Source organism: Vulpes lagopus, chromosome X, assembly GCF_018345385.1.
Source record: "Vulpes lagopus strain Blue_001 chromosome X, ASM1834538v1, whole genome shotgun sequence".
In the NCBI taxonomy this organism is placed as follows: domain Eukaryota; kingdom Metazoa; phylum Chordata; class Mammalia; order Carnivora; family Canidae; genus Vulpes; species Vulpes lagopus.
The window spans coordinates 1,135,019-1,153,607 of NC_054848.1; the positions used below are offsets into that span (position 1 = coordinate 1,135,019).

Genomic DNA, 18,589 nt, shown 5'->3' on the forward strand with positions numbered 1-18,589 from the left:
GTTTTTGTTTCTTATTCTATCCTACCTTATTTTATTCTATTCTATCCTACTGTACCCTACTCTATTCTTTCTCATTCTATCCCATCCTACTCTGTTCTATCCTACCCTATCTTATTGTTTGTTATTCTATCCTATTCTGGTTTATTCTACTCTATTGTAAGTATTCTTTTTTTATTCTATCCTATCTTATTTGATCCTATCCTGTTCTGTTCTATCCTATCTTACTCTTTCTTATTCTATCCTCTCCTATTTTCTCCTCTCCTCTCCTCTCCTCTCCTCCCCTCCCCTCCCCTCCCCTCTCCTCTCTCTCCTGTTTTATTCTATCCTATCCAATCCTACTCTACTTTATTCAGCCTTACTCTATCCTATTCTACTCTTTCCATTTTCATTCTATCCCATCGCATTTCTCTCTGTTCTCTTCTATCGTAAAAAGCTGGCAACAGCCTAAATGTACAGATGTAGAGACATTGGGTGAATACGCAGATACATCCTCATCATCAACTCTGTTTTCTTCAAACTGCAAATCATCTAAAAGTCGATCTTGAAAACATCATTAGGGGCAGCCCGGGTAGCTCAGTGGTTTAGCGTCGCCTTCGGCCCAGGGCATGATGCTGGGGACCCAGGATCGAGTCCCGCATCGGGCTCCCTGCATGGGGCCTGCTTCTCCCTCTGCCTGTGCCTCTGCCTCTCTCTCTCTCTGTGTCTCTCATGATTAAATAAATAAAATCTTAAAAAGAAAGAAAGAAAGAAAGAAAGAAAGAAAGAAAAATCATTAGGCCAAAGAGAGAAGGAAGCTCAGAACACAGAGCCATGGGGGAGGGCATGGCCAGAGCAGACAGGTGAATTCAGAACAGACAGGAGCATCCAGGTATTTAGAAAAGGAGAGCCCTTCCCCTCTGGGATCAGTGGGATCAGCAGAGAAGGAAGGATGGGCTTCTGCACACACAGGGACCAGCATCACTCCCTGCAAACACCTGCTGCAGGGGGATTTTCCACACATGATAATAGCCCTGAAAGTAGGAAGTCTTCACAACGCCTCAAAGCGAAACTCGACCTCTTGAGAGAACGGACAACCAATTTTAACGCCTTTGACTCGATTTTGGCTTAAATTACCCCGTTGAAGACCATAAATGACGAGAAATTGGGGGGCGAGGAGATGTGCCACAGGAGACGCATGCTTAAATATCCCTCATTATATAGAAAGGGTTTTTGTTTCTTTCTGTTTTCTTTTTTTATTCTGAGCCAGCAGCCCTACCCCCTGCCACCCCCCCCCCCCCCCCGCCGTGGGGAAAACAAAATGGCAAAGGACGTGTTCAAAGAATTCACTCAAGAAAGTCATGTCCATAAAAGGGGATTTGGATTTTACGTGGAACTGCAGAGGGGAGCTGGGTGATTGACAGCAGGCTGAGGCCAGATGCCAGTGTTCCCCGCCAACACCCCCTGCCGCAAGTCCCAGGATGACTTCCATAGACTGGGACCTGGGTTCCCATGTGGCCCCAATATGGGGGTGCATGTGTAGAGCCCCAAGGTGGTGAATTCACCGCGGTCACCGCCCCCGAAGCCTCGCATCCTGCCCTCCATGGCCCTGGACCTCGTCCTTTCTCCTTTCTCACGGACACCACCCCGCCGCGGAAGAATGAATACCATGTGCTCACCAGGACCCTGGGAGCTGGAAGCGGTGCCCGGATCCCACGGCTGCGTGCTTCCTTTCATTGTCATTGTCACACGAGATGCCCCATGGGGGAGAAAGGAGCAAGAATCTAAACTGGAGCAATGAAGGAAGCTGCAGACCGACGCGGACGTGCCTGCCAATAATCACAGAACCTCCATTGCTTGATGGGAGAGCGGGGACACGGATTGGGAAGGATGACAGTCCCGCTGACAAAGCAGCAGCACCAGGGAGCTCCTACAGGTGGGATTTGGGGTGGCTTGAAATGCTGTGCACAACTGCACGCCGTGCAGAATTCAAGCTGTGTGCGTGGCGGCAGGTGCATCTCATGCACCATCTGGGTCTCTGCAGGATGAGACTTGCTGGCTTCAGCCCCACGTGTCAGAAGCTCATGCGCTTCCCCCACATGGGGACTGTCCCATCTTTGGGCAAAGGTCTCCCATCACCCTCCGTGGGACCCGGGGCACATCGGGGAGGACCATGTGAGTCCTGCAAGGGGCCTTCTGTGCGACTTTGTGTTTGTTTAACGGAGGCAGCCTGCATCCTCCCTGAGGGATGCTCAGGGATGCACAGAGGCGAGGCTCCTTAGAGACACACGCAGGTGTGCAAAGCACGCCCAGATGCCTCCGCCCGGGGGAAAGCAGAGCCAAAATCGCATGTGCTTTCAGAAAATCCTAATACGTGCTTGAATCCACACACACACCCACCCCCACACACACACACACACACGGGGAGGCTGTAGCGCGAGGCTTCAGTGTTGTAACCCGGGACACAGGGATCCTCATGCTTCTGAGTGTGCACCCGACCACGGCTGGTATGTGGCCTGGGGGTGGCCACCTGTGGGGCCGTGGACCTGAGGCGGGCACAGCCAAGTAAGCGCGGGAGGCCTACCTTGAAAAACCACCATCCGAAGAGCTTCTTGATGAGACGCGTGCCCCAGAAGACGTGTCTGTAGAGGTCTGTGTTGACCACCCCGGGGTCGACCACGTTGGCCGTCACGGGGCTCCCCTGGGCGGCCAGCAGCCTCTGCAGGTGGTAGGTGAACAGGACCAGGGCCAGCTTGCTCTGGGCGTAGGCGGCGTGCGGGGAGTAGCCGCGGCTGGGGAAGGAAAGCAGGACGTGGGTAAGACGTCGATGCATTTCTCACCTGCACGCTCCCTCACCTGCCCGGATCCCTACCTGACCAGGTCCTTCACCTGCCCAGGTCCGTACCTGACCAGGTCCTTCACCTGCCTGGGTCCCTACCTGCCTGTGTCATTCACTTGCCAGGGCCATACCTGCCTGGGTCCCTCACCTGCCCGGGTCCCTAACCTGCCTGTGTCACTCGTCTGCCAGGCTCATACCTGACTGGGTCCCTCACCTTCCCGGGTCCCTAACCTGCCTGTGTCACTCACCTGCCAGGCCCATACCTGCCTGGGTCCTTCACCTGCCTGGGTCCCTAACCTGCCTGTGTCACTCGCCTGCCAGGTCCATACCTGCCTGGGTCCTTCACCTGCCTGGGTCCCTAACCTGTCTGTGTCACTCGCCTGCCAGGCCCATACCTGCCTGGGTCCTTCACCTGCCTGGGTCCCTACTTGCCTGTGTCACTCACCTGCCAGGCCCATACCTGACTGGGTCCCTCACCTGCCTGTGTCACTCGCCTGCCAGGTCCATACCTGCCTGGGTCCCTCACCTGCCTGGGTCCCTCAGCTGCCTGTGTCACCCGCCTGCCAGGCCCATACCTGACTGGGTCCCTCACCTGCCTGGGTCCCTCACCTGTCTGGGAACACAGTCTCCCACCTGCGGTCTTCCCCTAGGCTATTCTGACGTTTGGTTTCCACTCCCTCTGCTCATGATGGTTCTTCCAGTTTGTACAACCCTGAGGCTCCATCACCCGGGATGTCACCCAGGCTGCTGACCTGATGCCCCAGAACAGAACAGAGAGTCCAGCATCCCAGTGATCGTAAGGATGGGGCGATCCCCCACCACCCGCCTTTAATGTGAAGGCAAAAACAGAGCTGAGAGCCAGCTCCAAAAGCTTGGCATAAATACGACCCGTCCGCATGTGACACTTGTTTCTATGTTCATTTTTCCGAAAACCGACACGCTCAGTAAAGTTTCACAGTAAATATACAGAAGTGGGAATTGGAGTGAGGTCAACGTTACCATCCTTGTGGCCTCATGACGTGCAAGGCACACGATCCTCATATTTTTAACCAGAATGTTTATTTTTGGAGCAGTTTTCGGTTGACGCGACACTCAGAGGCAGGTGCAGATTTCCCGTGGCCCCTCCGTGTCTGCAGATGGACATGCACGCCCCCACCCCACGCCCGTTATCAGCATCCCCAGCAGAGGCTGTGCTAGGCACACCTGCTGCATCCACACGTCATCAGCACCCAGGTGCTAGCACACCGTGTGTTAGAGCTCATCCTCGCGGGCGCACCTTCTATGGGTTCGGGCAAGTTCAGCGACCGGTGCAAGGACGGCAGGTCAGCAAAGGGTGCCAACCGGGCCAACGTGCCAGCGAGCGATTGCCAAAATGATCCCAAACGTGCCCTTTTTTATAGGGACGGATTACAAGAACTAATATAGGCTGGTGGAGACCGTGCAAATTCTGTCCCTGACACAAGAGGAGCTGCAACCCCTCAATTATGGTCAACGGACTTGGGTTTTTTTTTTTTTTTTTTGGAAATGTGTCCTATGTGCTTCCCATAGGGAAGAAGATGCGGGCCCAGGAAGCAGGGGGTGATGAAGTGCATGGAAATCGATGCCGACTTTCATCTTGGCTTCTGGCCACCTGCGCGCCATGTGCACGTGAGCGTCGGGGTCTCCTCTGGCACCATTGCTTGGGACGCGGCCCTTATAAACGGTGGGGAACACCAATACGCATGTTTGTCGGGGGCCAACGGAGGCGTTGAGTGATGATGGTGTTACAGGGTAGCAGGGAGAGGGGAGCACCCGGAACGTTAGGAACACACAGCGGGGACGGGGTGGGGGGTCCAGTACGTGCGTCTGTGTTTCTCTACACGAGGCAGGAAGAAAGTAGGTGATGACCAGCTGTTTCCGGGAGGTTCCCACCCCCATCCTCCACCCCCACCCCGTCCCCGTGGGTTTATGGGGAAATGACACTCCCACCTCAGGTCCAATTAACAGGAGGACGCGATGCCCCCGCTGACGCTGGTCCTCAATGAAACCCCATAGCCCAGAAAGGCACCGGGCGCCATAGACAACGAAGGCACTGAACGCTCACGGGTAATCCGCGGGCGCAACCAGGACCACACGGCGCCCCTCGCCGCCTGACAATGAGCGGAGTCATTCAGGACGCGGCCGCGTGGCTCCGATCTCAAGGCCAGTCTTTAGGGACTCGCTTTTGTAATAAGCGCTGTCACAGAGCAGAATCGAGACCCGTAAACACAGATCCCTGTTTTCAGTGAATAAAGAACGTTATCGGGGGATCCCTGGGTGGCTCAGCGGTTTGGCGCCTGCCTTTGGCCCGGGGCGCGATCCTGGAGACCCGGGATCGAATCCCACGTCGGGCTCCCGGTGCATGGAGCCTGCTTCTCCCTCCGCCTGTGTCTCTGCCTCTCTCTCTCTCTCTCTCTCTCTCTCTCTCTGACTATCATAAATAAAAAAAAAAAGAAAAAAGAAAAAAAATTAGACTTGGGTTTATTTACAATTTACGAACACTTGGTAAATGGTGGAGGTGTGAGGAGACCAACGAAAGGGGGTCTGGGCTTCCGGACAGGGTTAGTTCTGAAAAGGTTAATAAACATATATACTAACAGCAGTTAAAGGGTTACTTTGGTAGGATTCGTGAATTCCTCTGAAGTTCTGCTTTAAGTCAGATCGGAGCACACTCCTGTCTACACCATGTCCGTCGATATAGTTTCTATGTGGTTTCACGGGTTATTTAACGACTCCCACGCCGGCACACAGGGCTCCTTCTCCGCCAAGCTGCCCTATACTGCCCGTCAACCTCTTGTGGGACAATCAACACCCTCCCGTCCTAGAAACCCGCGGACCTTTTCTGTTATTTTTCATTGTTTCACGAGGAGTGGGTTTCCCAAACTCCCTCAACCATCGTAGAAGTTGTGCCCAGGACCATGGGATTTCTGAGAGAGTATCTCGAGCTGCTGAAAAACGCAATTTATCGAGTTTTCTTACTGAAATTAAAAAAAAAATTCAGGTGTCTCTGAATTTGCAGGTCGCTCATGGTGTTTGAAACGCACATTTTCAGCTCGATAAAGAGGCGTGCAGAAGGCAACACAACCGAGGGTGTCACACTCACATCATGTGAATAAGGTGTGAGATCTCCCTTGTGGGACATTAACGTGGCACAAGCAACATGATGATGGAAAGTCCACCTGCGACCGTGAGCCCAGATGCTCCCCGGGTCTGACCCCGATCAGTCTCTTCGGGACCAAGGATGAACGGCACCTGTTCTGAGGCAAGGCTAGTCACCTGTCACCTCCAGACCACGTTTTCCATTAGTGGGACGGACACGTGTCATGTGGCGCCCATCCCTGGCCTTCCACCTTTCATATTCCCGAGGACTGTGGGAATACGGACCGCGCAGCAGGGGCTCAGGAAATCCCGTGAGCAAGGAAGGGCCTCTGCGTGTGCACAAAGGGACGCCCCAGAAACAGCCCTGGGGACGTTGGCGCCCACGTGCCAATTTGCAGCCTCGTGCAAACGTGCGACGCCGTCGCTGATTTAACACGGTGGGCACGTCAGCGGCGTGTAACGCAATCCCAGGGCAGTGCAGAAACGCGTGAACACTTGGGGGAATTTATTGAGAGCCCCGGGTTTCCAACGAGTGACATTACGGGCTGTGAAAACGTCCTTACAAATGGCCACACAATGCACGGATACTCACTCTTCAGGTTTACACAGAGGAGCCCGTGGCCGAGGGAGGCCGGGCACTCAGACAAGCCGTGGTGTAGCCGCAAGAGCCTCCTGCATACGCTGCCCAGTGGCTTGCTCAGACACCAGTCTAATCGTCGCCGCGAAGGTATTTTCTTAGATGGGATTAACGCTGACATCAGGAGATTCAGGGTAAAGCAGCTCCCATTCCATCACTTGGGTGGGTCTCATCTAATCAGTTGAAGGTTTTAAGAGGAAACATGGAGGTCTCCTCCAAAGAAGAAGAATGTGGCCTCATCACTATAGCTTGGAAATCCTACTTGAATTATCCATGTTTAGGGTCAAGATGGCAACACTGACTCTTCCTTGCATCTTGAGCCTGCTGGTCGACCCTGCAGATCTTGGCCTTGGCTGCCGCGCTGATCTTTGAGCCAATTCCTTAAATGAATCTACGTCCCTGTCTCTCTCAGTCGTACGTGTAAACCATCTATAAATATTTATCGAGATGTTTTTAACTTAAATGACACTTTCACCCCTTTCCCCCAAAGTGAAACTCATTTCTTTTTAAGAAAGCTATCCACTTCTTCACGAGGCCGTTGCACTGATTTACAATTTTCAAGAGAGTCCGCCCCTCTTCTCTGTGAGTTTCCAGCAAAGCAGTGTTGGCAGCGATCAGTAACTGGCCAGCTTGTGTCTACACCCGGGGGAAAGCGAGGATCGAGTTTCTTCACGTGGGAAAGCAGAGGGTTTGAAGCCCAAGGGGTTGTCGAATTTTAACATGCAGCCGCCTCACCAGCACGGCCGTCCATGCCCGCCACCCCCCGCGCGTTGGCTCCCCTGCTTCCTCTCTGCACAGGCTCATCCTGCAGCACCTGGGCAGCCCCGTCCCCATGCCCGTCCTCAGAGACCACCTGCTCCCCCACAGAACCTCGGATCCACTTTCTCACTCCTGCCCCCAGGGGAAATCCCAGGGAGGGTGGTCCCTGCCCCCAGGGCACAAGCAGAGACCCCACTCACCCACCCACCCAGGAGCCAGGCTGGCTAACAGATGGCTGAGAACTCCCTGGAAGACCTAGGATGGGGCGTTGCCATGCATAAACACAAGCTGGAAAGCTCCCCCCCCTTGGGGCCGCATGGCTGGGCCACCCTGTCCCTCGGGGCGCCGAGAGCATCCAGCCCGCACACATCCCGGACCAGGGGTCGGGGGCCTCGCAGGCAGGGCATTTCCTCCGCACACAGTTACGGCTGCCCACACAAACGCAAGCTCGCACCCCAGTCACACTCGGGGACTCCTTTCTCCTTAAGGAGCAGAGAGCGCGAAACACAGATGGGAACGTGGTGCCTCCTGGGCCACCAGGAGTCACCTGGGTGCGGCACACGGAGTTAGGGGGTTGGCCCCCGGCAGTTGCAAAGGAGAAGATGTCATTGCTTCAGACGCCCAGGTCCACGCCCAACTTGTGTCTTTCTACCAAAAATAAAAATAAAAATGATAACACCGCACAGCTAAGCAGCAGGAGCGTAAGATGCACGTGGTCTGACGATGATGCACGTTAAGTGCAATTAGCAATTAGTATGATGACGATTTTGGGATTCGTGCCACTGGCCAATCGTTTCCTTGTCCCCCCAACACTAACGGAATGTCACATTAGGTGGCGATCGTAATTATCACATTGTAATGTGACAACATACATAAGGTCGATTATATAAGAATTATAACATGATGACATCGTGACACACATGACGTCACATTGTATGATAATCGTTAACAGGATAATGTGACACATATAACGTCACATTGTATAACTGTAACAGGATAATGTTGTGATACGTATATCGTCACATTGTATGATAATTATAGCAGGATAATGTCGTGACACATATAATGTCACATTGTATAACTATAACACTACAATGTTGTGACACGTTAGTCACATTGTATGATTATTATAACAGGATAACGTCGTGACACATATAACAATTGTGACGATGAAACAATATAACATGTATAATAGCAATTATGACATGACATGATAGATATATAATTTCCATTACATTACAACTTTTTTTAAATTTTTATTTATTTATGATAGTCACACAGAGAGAGAGAGAGAGAGGCAGAGACACAGGCAGAGGGAGAAGCAGGCTCCATGCACCGGGAGCCTGATGTGGGATTTGATCCTGGGTCTCCAGGATCGCGCCCTGGGCCAAAGGCAGGCACCAAACCGCTGCGCCACCCAGGGATCCCACATTACAACTTTTTAATGTGTAAGTTACAATGACAACAGTATAATGTCATATATATTATATAACAATCATACTCTTTAAAACATGTGTGACAGTATATAACACCTATAATTACATTATAATGTATAATGTCACATAACAATCATATTTGTGACACTGTAATGCCATACATATGGTATAGAACAATTATACTTAAATTATTTGTGACATATATCACAATTATAATCACATTATAATGTTGCTATGTATGTCATAATTATGATGTCATAATTAGGATTAGAATATTGAGGTACAAATGTAATTTTTGAGTATATAGCAATTGCACCTCGATAAGAAAAATTAGAATTTAAAAAAACGCGGAAAACAAGACATGCATTGTGGGGTGCAGTAAGAGACCACCACAGAATGTTCGCTGGGAGGTTTTTAGTGATTCTGACAATGGAGCGGAGTCCAAATTGGTGGTTTTGTTCTGTTCTGCGTACTTATTTCCTGGGATGGAATATAGACTCTATGCGTGATTGTCTAGTAACATTAGGAGGATTTTTTTGAAAGATTTTATTTATTTACTCATGAGAGACCCAGAAAGAGAGGCAGAGACACAGGCAGAGGGAGAAGCAGGCTCCATGCAGGGAGCCCGACGTGGGACTCGATCCTAGGACCCCAGGGTCACGACCTGAACTGAAGGCAGATGCTCAACTGCTGAGCCACCCAGGTGCCCCAGGAAGATTTTCATTTTTCAATACGCTTTGGTTTCATCAGGCGTAAAATGAAGACGGGAGTATTTAGGCGAGGGCATTTGTGTGCCGTAGTCATGGGCTGGTCCCCATGAGGCGCTTCAGAGCAAAACGGTGGATAATTAGCAGCTAGTGGTCATGCTTATGGTACGACAGGTGTCTGACCAACCTGCTCGGAGGGGAGCGCCGGTTCCCGTGAAGCTGCACACCATGCCCCGCGCCCCCCCGCGTCCCCCGGGCGAGGCCCACCGCAAGCCCGAGCCCCGCGCGGCCTCCCGCGAGCACGCACCTGCCCTGGAGGTCATCCATGTCCAGCTCGCCGATGTAATGCGTGGCCGACGACACGGTGACCACCCTGGCGCTGCGGCCGGGAGCTCCCGACTCCTTCAGCGTGTCCAGCAGGAGGTTGGTGAGCAGGAAGTGGCCCAGGTAGTTCAGCCCGAAGTGCTCCTCGAAGCCGTCCTCGGTCGTCCTCTCAGGGACCATCATCACCCCGGCTGCAAGGAAGGGGATTGCAGGGACATGGGGGAGCCGCTCCACACACGGGCTCGGTACGGGGTGGGGGGGGACACGTGGTCCTCACGGCCAGCCCAGGGTTCCTGGTCCTAAATCCACAAAGGCTGCCCACCCGCACTCCGCGCCAGCCCCAGGACATTGATTCTTCCCGACACGACACAATAGCCGTCCGCACAAACAGTCGCTTGTTGGAGGAGCTCCCTGCACACATAGGGGCGCTCACGCTCGACCCCCAGGCTGCCCCCTGCAAAGTACTGACCCAACTATTCACACGGCCGCCCCCGCCCCAGACCCCAGGCCAGCCCTGTTGGCTGTTACCTCACCAACATATTCGTAAGAGCATGTTGCCTGTGCCTGCCGTATGCATCCTCCCCTAAGCTCACTACGTCCCCACGCCCGTCAGGGCAAAGCCCAGCTGACTGCCCGTCACTGCGTCCTTTTATTTATTTATTTATTTATTTGCTTTTAGATTTTATTTTACTTTTTTTTTAAAAGAAATTCCATTTGCCAACATACAGTCTAACACCCAGTGCGCATCCCCTCAAGTGCCATCCTCAGCACCCGTCACCCAGTCACCTCATCGCCCGTCACCCACCTCCCGTCCCTACATCCTTTCCGTGGACACCACCTCTCGGACGCGCAGCAAACACGCCTGGTCCGTACGAGTCCGTGTCCTGGAGCAGCCCAGCTTGCTTCAGCGTCCATCTGTCGGACGGCACGTATGTACCTGTATGTGTATCTCACATGGTGCAATCCTGCGTGTACTTGTGCATATATTGCAGGTATGTCTGCATAAGTACACGTGCATATGTGCTCACAGGCACTTGCATCCATGTGCACATGCAGCTGCACACAAACATGTAAACGTATACACGTAGACGTTTCCAGGCACATCTGCATATGCCCAGTTATGCATTTATGTGTCTCTTTATGTGTGTGTTTACACATGTGAATGTGCTTGTAACTGTGTCGGCAAAGGTGTTTGAACATCCTTCTGCGTTTGCATTTCACGTTTTCGCCAAGATATTTGTGGATAATGGATGCATTCCCACGTTTGCTTGCGCATGTTTGGAATTTCCAAACGAGTCCATATACGTGCCTGCTTTGCACGCACACGGGCATATCTATTTGTGCGCACATTTGCATGTGCTTGTATTTCATGTCTACGCGCTTCTCTAGGTAGGTGTGTTTGCACCCGTGTGCGTGTTTGTGTTCATGCGTCTTTCATGTGGACACATAGATGCATTTGCATATGTACACGTGTGTTAGGTGTGCGTGCAGATGCATCTCCACATGCAATCATCAGTGCTTCTGCATACGTGTGGAGTTCTCTGCTGGATTGCGAGGCCCCTCCCTGCACACACAGGCCACACGGCACGCCGCCGCACACCAGCGGCCATGCAGGAATGCAGGACGCACTCTGTGCATTCACGCCCCTACACGTCCAGCCGTCATGCAGGCTTGTCACTTGTGAGGTACTCAGGGTAAAGGAAATGTCTGATCCGGGCTGTGGGGATCACGGCAGGAGTATGGAGTCGGGGGTGCAGTCACTTTAAAGAGGTGGAAATGAGAGCCCGTGGCCTGCATCCCACACACACGCCTTCTGCGATGCTAAGTGCTTTCCGCCACCTCCCGGAAGGCCCAGCAGACTGAAAACCCATCCAGCGGATTGAAAATGGATCCCCTGAGCTTAGCTCTCGCAGACCCGCAGGGATGAGATCTACATACACGCGCAAATGAAGCCCCGTGGGGTCTTAGAATACATTCAGTGAAAGGTGTATTTAAGAATAAACACACAGGTCCTCAAGTCAGCTAAGAACGCATTCCCGAAGGGCACCTGGAACCCGAGCCTTCAAGTGGGTGTGAAGTCTGGCATTTTGAGAACAGGTAAGCGCCTCCCTGCTGATGCCATTTCCTTGATTATCATATTGCGCGTGATGAAGCCGGATACGGGGAGCTGTGTCCGTGCCTCGGGGACTCAGATGCCTCGCCGGGGGAGCCTGGCTCACCTCGAACTCCCGGCTTCTGCGAGGCTGGTTGGGACAGGACCCGAGCTCTAGGCAGCTGCAAAGGAGCCTGCATACGTTTCTGACTCCTGCTTGGTCGGGAGACGGAGTCTGTGTCCCATCATCCCTCGGATCTTGGCCGCCTCGTGCAGCTTTCTGTGCTGAGTACAAGGTAGCAGTGATGGCAATTCCAGCCCATTTCCAAGGCTTGGTCAGGAAAGACCCTGCAGGCCCTACCTGGCTGTGAACGCTGCTTCTGGGGAGAACCAGCTTCACTGAAGACTGGCTGGTGCCCCTGAGGCTGCCACATTGGAGAGAAGTCATGGCAGTCATCTGGTCAACCGTCCTCGCTGAGCCCGAGCACTGGGCAGCGCCAACCTCCCAGCACTGAAGCAAGCCATCTGGACACCCAGCCCCGGGTGAGCCATCATGTAAATCGAAGCTCGAGGGACACCCAGAGCTAGAGCCGCGCAGATTCCTCTACCCCCCAAATTGGAAGCAATAGAAATGTTCATTTTTGAGTCATTCGGATTGGGATTCGGATTCGGATTTATAGCACAGCGGTCGCTACTAGAATATCCGTGCATGCCTAAATTATCAACTGCTGCGATACCGGCGCATGCCTGTTATTAATTCCTGCACATTCGTGCATGACGAAATTATCAATTCCTAGAACATTGCTTCATGGGTAAATTACCAATTTGGGGAAAATCAGTGCATGCATAAATGACCAGTTCTGGAATATCACGGAGTGACTACATGACCAATTCCTGTAAGACCAGGGTATGCCCATTATCGATTGCCGGTATATCCGTGCATGCCTCAATTAGGACTTTCTGCAGTATTACTGCACACCTAAATTATCAATTGCGGACATATCACTGCATGCATAAAGGATCAGTTCCTGGAGTATCAGTGCATGACTAAATTATCAATTCATGGAATATCCCTGCATGTATAAGTTATTAATTCCTGGAATATCAGTGTGTGCCCATTATCGATTCCTAGAATGTTCCTGCATGCCCATTATTGATTCCTGGAATACGTCTGCATGCGTGCATTACCAATTCCACATTGGAGAGCCCCATCTCGTGGGACAAAGGTTTGTCACCAAACTCAGCCTTCCAAGTATCCAAATTCATTGGAAAACCCCACATAATGGAATAGGGGCATCTGTGGGGGTTATGGGGCTCACTAAGGATTATTCTGAATTTTGGGGTGCTAACCTGCAGTGAGGTCCCAGGGCTTCCATCTGGTTAGTTAAAGACAATCTGTCGTAAAATAAATAACTATTGTGGGTTATTCTCTTCCTCGTGATGGCCTTCGAGTGCCTGCAAGATGGTAGCAGAGAAAATAGCTAGGGGACTCTGCTCTGCTGACCCTTGGGGCAGCTGCATGGACCTTGGGTTTCACCCCCCCCCCCCCGGGCTGAACCGCTGGATTCATTAGTGCTACTTGTTTCAGGGGCGTCAGCGGTCCAGTGAGCGCACACAGGAGCTGAAGGACAACCGGAGCCCAATGGCCCGAAGGCTTACCATATCCGACTCATTCTGTTTCTGTCATGGATTATCCGTGATAACGTCCCCGACAAGTAAGCGTGGGGTAACTGTCCAGCCCGAGGGGAAATGCCAGCATGCATCCTCGTCTGACACAAGTTTCTGGTGACAGATCATAGCGCAAACTCACTGATCCACACTCTTAAGAATTTGACAATAATGATGCTCTGGGCAAAGAACGAGTTCAAGGTTACTCCAGAAATCATAAACCGGTTTTGGAGCAAATTCTTGGCGTTTTAGCAGCATCATCGGGGACAAGGGTGCTTTTAAAGAGTGGCGAGAACATCACTGCCGTGCCTACAGTTGGTCACCTCCTGGAGTGTCCAATCCATTCCCGGGCTCATGGAAGCGAGGTGGGGGTTCTCGGCACCATGGAGGCCATAGCCAAAGCCGTCTGGGATCCCCTGCACACTCGTAATCCATGATTATGTCGCATACTGAGACACTTCACGTTCATCTCTAATTCTAAGGCAAAATGTCCCGGACACCTGCCTGTGCAGAACATCATTGATCTCAGACGATAATATTTATGGAACGTCTCCTCCGTGCTGAGGGAGGAATTTTAACTGTGCATCCAGGGAGGTGCATTTGTATTTTTGAGATATTGCTGTCACATGAGCGCTTCGGAGGGCTGTCCCTTGAGACTGAGCATTACTGAGACCTTGGTATCTCCCTTTGCCAACTGGAAAGCAGGAAAAGGAGCAATAAAAATAATCTGCTCTTTGAGCCATGCGTTTGATTGGTGAGTGGACCTGCATGCAGAGCCACGTGCTGTTCTTTATGAAGCAAAACAAGGAAACAGAAGACGTACGCCCTAAGCGCGGCAGAGGAGAGAGTGTCGTGTGCCTTGCAGAAAACAAGAAAGACAGAAAGAAGAGAGGGAAGAAAGCACTTTCTGTCTGGTGGCACATGGGCCAGATGAAGGCTTCCTCACTCCAGAACGACGTGAGGAACATTTCAGAAATGCCACCACCACTCTGGGGAATGACTGCTACTCCTACCTTCAGAGCTACTGTCCCTGTCCAAGCTTTGGATTTTGTGGACATATGCATTAGTGGCATCACAGAAAGCAAAACCAAAGATGCCTGGAAGCCGGCAACCGTGGTAGTCAGGAGAGGGATATGCAAATGTGGGGGATGGAGGAGTAGAACATTCTGGAAGGGAGCAATGAGCGTTCTGATTCTGCCCATAAAACACGAACAGGGAAGAGTTGTGCATGTGCCTTGCAAAAGGACACTGGGAAAAATCTATCTATAGGTTGATGAACATCTGTCGTTCCAGGCAAGATGGGTGGAAATGAACCCACAGGTGCATGGGGACTGGGGCGCGGGGGTAGTGAATGCACAGTCACATGTGAGCCAGTGATAATGTTGAAATCGAAGGCACAAATATGAGTATCCAAAGTAATTCTTCAATGTGAACACAATGGGGAACACATCATGTGGATGGATCGCCATGGCTTGCCCAGGCTCCGTATACCCATTTCCATTGTGGAATAACTTTCTCCACGTTACCATAAAAGGCAAACACATCGCCCACCCCATACGCCGTGACGATGGCAAGGATCCAATCATTTCCTGAGAGTTTCCATAATGAGCAACGGATCTCGATGGAAAGTACCATCCACTTGGATCCGCCATCTGCACCATCGAGGACACCTGAGGCCAGGTGGTTTTCAGAAGAGCTTCTGGGGAACATGCTTCCGGGGCATCTGGATAATTGGAAAACCAATGTTTACTCAGCGTACTTCCTGGAAGCTCACAAAGGGCATGTGGAAAAAACAAAGGTGTTCGACGCAGGAGATGCAATGCACATTCACAGCCTCCAGCCTACTCTTCTGGCAGCTCTGGGATATAACAAATCATGTCAAACAGCCCTGCAAACACCCACCACCAGAGGAACATCCAAGTGCCTTCTGTTCTAGGGAAACCCATCACACGGCAGAAAACAGGGAGAGACACATTGGAAAACAAACAGAAGGCATCGATGAGAAGTGGTCTACACACATTCAGATCCAATAATCCATTGACGCACACACACGCAGTGCTGATTCACCACCTTCCGTGTTCCTGGAAGGGAGACCAGATGATGGCAGAGCCTGTTTTGTAGAGGAAACACCAAGTGCATAAATAGGAAAACGGCTCAGGCATCTCTCTGCCAAGAAGCAGGTACCATTACTCCTCACTCAACTGTAGTCTTCTGTGGATGGAAACTCCATCAGGATGTACCTGGCCAGGTGAGAATCGTTTACTTCTCAGGGTTATTCTATTTCTCAAGGGTTACCACTGCCATATTTATTTTTAGGAATTCTTGATGTCGGGCAATTCATCCATGAGAGGTATGGGAAGAAGTCCTACAAGGATAAAACATCAATTCTGTGCAGTGATTTCAAACCTGATCAGGTGTGGGGATGGGAGACGGGATAAGTATAATTTTTATGTGAATAAGCTATAAATACTGAGCCGGCCCTGTAGGAGATATACTATTGATTCTTCGTGTGTTGGATAAATGCTCAGCTTGGATCCTGAGCTTCCAGAAAGAGGCAGTCTGGTTCTATTTTCATCACACTAGCAAATGCAAACACTATTCCTCCTCTGTCTGAAGTGCTTAACATTTGCAACATCTTGATAGCTCTTATCTTTAAGAATTAAATAAAAGAGAGAGAGAGAGAGAGACAGAGAGAGGACAAAAGCGCAAATTCTAGATTCCCTTGGCCCCCGGGAGTCCTCTTTGTGGAGCACAGTCAGGTCTGTTTTCCAGGAGACAGGACGCATGTGGCTGCTAAACAGAAGTGGGTCCCGTTAACCCACATCCTTTCAACCAGTCACCTTGGTGGGAGAAGATGATATCATAGAGGAGGGTCCTGGGCAAATAGTTTCGGGAAATTCTGCAGACCCTCCTGGACATGGAGCATGCCATTCCCTCTCTGTGAAGTCCTGCGGTTGAAAGACCTGTTTGCATCTGTTGACTCCTCCCAAATATCTCCAAAAGAATATTGAGTCAGAATTCCCAACGCACAGAGCAAGAATGAATGCTCACACACAAACCAAGGTGAGAGACACAGGAGACATGCTTTTGCTTCCCATAAATCAAGGTAAGTCTGAGCACACTGCACTGGTGATGAATCCATTGCAATATTGACTGGCACCATCCTGGCCACCCTGCTGGCCCCAGGGCCATTTGTCCCTGTGGCCCTACTCCCATCCTGGGTTCCATGGGATGCCTACTTCAGAAGCCCAGGGCTTTCCAGACAGATCATGTTTGGGATGCAGACTCTTCTATTATTTATATGTGATCGTATTGTCATATCGCAGGTGGCACTTCTAGGATAAGCCATGTCCCAGAATAATTGCCTGTTGAGTGTCTGTCTCTTTTGCTAGAGAATGATTTCCAGGAGGTCAACGGTGCTTGTTTACTACCTTAATGTTCCTGCCTGTGAAATACCGAGCTCTCCTAAGGTGGGTGTGGTAGGTTGAATGATGACCCCCCTACCTCGCCCGCCAAAGACATCCACGTCCTGAATCCCCTTATGGGAGACAGAATAATGTCCCCAGAAACATCCACATCCTGGTCCCCATGTGGGAGATTGAATGATGTCCCCTAATTGTCCTCATCCTGATTCCCACACAGTGGACAGAATAAGATCCCCACTAATGTCCATGTGTCGATCCCCATGTGGGAGAAAGAATACGGGGTGGATATCACCCCCAAACACGTCCACATCCCAAACCCAGTGTGGTGGACAAAATAGCGTCCCCAAAGATGTTCACATCTTGATCTCTAGAGCCTGTGAATGTGTGTTCTTAGATGAATAAAGGGACTTTGCAGATGGGGATTGGGTGTGGGCCCCTGTGATGGGGATGGTCCTGGATTACCTTAGTGGTCCAAGGTCACCACAAGTGTCCTCACAAGAGGGAAACTGGAGGCTCAGAGTCAGAGAAGGTGATGTGCAGACAGAAGCAAACATCATAGAGAGACAGGGGGAACTGCAGATGCTACCCCACCGGCTTCGAAGATGGAATCGGGAAGTGGCCACGAGCCAAGGAATGCCAACAGCCTCTAGGAGCTGGAAAAGGCAAGGCAAGGCAAGTCAAGAGAAATCAAGGAAATTTCAAGGAAAATCAAGAGATTGTGCCTTAGGGCCAGTGCCACCTTTCACCTCAGGGTGAAATCCCTGAGCATGTTGTGTCTCCATGTGTCTGTGACATGGAGCAGCAAACACAGGTCCCAAGCATAGAGGAAGGTGTGTGTGTTTGTGTGTGTGTGTGTAGGACAAAGTCTGGGCTGAAGTGACGACAACATGTGGATGGGATTCCCCGAAGAGGAAAAATGGACACGGTGTGCAGAGGGTCCAGCCTCCCCAGACCCACATTCCAGCTGTGTCCCGGGAGATGTTAGATAAGCCAGACGTGCTTGGTTTACGATCTGCAGAAAAGAACGACAAGGGGCCATGGTAGGACCACCAGGATCACCTTGAAAGTGAAGGGCAGAGAGTGAATTATGGAGCATCTACCGATGATATAACAGAGTCTTGTTGTGTATCTGTCTGTAAAGTCTCAAATTCCTGTTGAGCGCAAGACACAGCTTTCGTCCTGCTGTTGCCAACTTTCTCCATAATGAAGTGCTCCGGTCGCTAATTACCGAGGGTGCTATGTAGACTGAGGACATAAGACGTATACTTGGACTGGACGCCCACAGTCCTGCCAGCTTGTGTCTACACTGGGTGATTCATATTATTATAATTCTCAACATTTATAATACTGATAAAGGCCCTGACAAAAGAAGCCCCCACCGGCGCCAATATGGAGAAATCCCAAATAACTGATTTCTGCAAATAAATTTAAGGTACGCCCATTTCGGGAAACCTTGAAAAATATCTTAGAAAGGTCCGTGAAGAAAGTAAAATTAAAATCATTCTGAACCTTTCAGTGAGTAGCCCCAGTACTAATAACATGCGCGCAGTGTTTGCTCCCGGGCTAAGTAAGTGGAAGTGGTGTTAGTCACGACTTTGTCCAGCACTCG

General features: G+C 51.2%; 1 protein-coding gene across 4 annotated transcripts in view; it reads right to left on the reverse strand.

The window, feature by feature from the left end:
* DHRSX (dehydrogenase/reductase X-linked) overlaps positions 1 to 18,589 on the reverse strand; it is a 193,621-nt gene that overhangs the window by 65,219 nt on the left and 109,813 nt on the right. For all 4 annotated transcript variants that reach the window (XM_041740181.1, XM_041740180.1, XM_041740179.1 and 1 more), the window contains exons 5-6: positions 9,779 to 9,986; positions 2,561 to 2,768 (exon numbers count right to left, since the gene is read on the reverse strand). In XM_041740181.1, the coding sequence (XP_041596115.1) occupies positions 2,561 to 2,768; positions 9,779 to 9,986 (416 nt within the window). The remainder of the gene's footprint in view (positions 1 to 2,560; positions 2,769 to 9,778; positions 9,987 to 18,589) is intronic.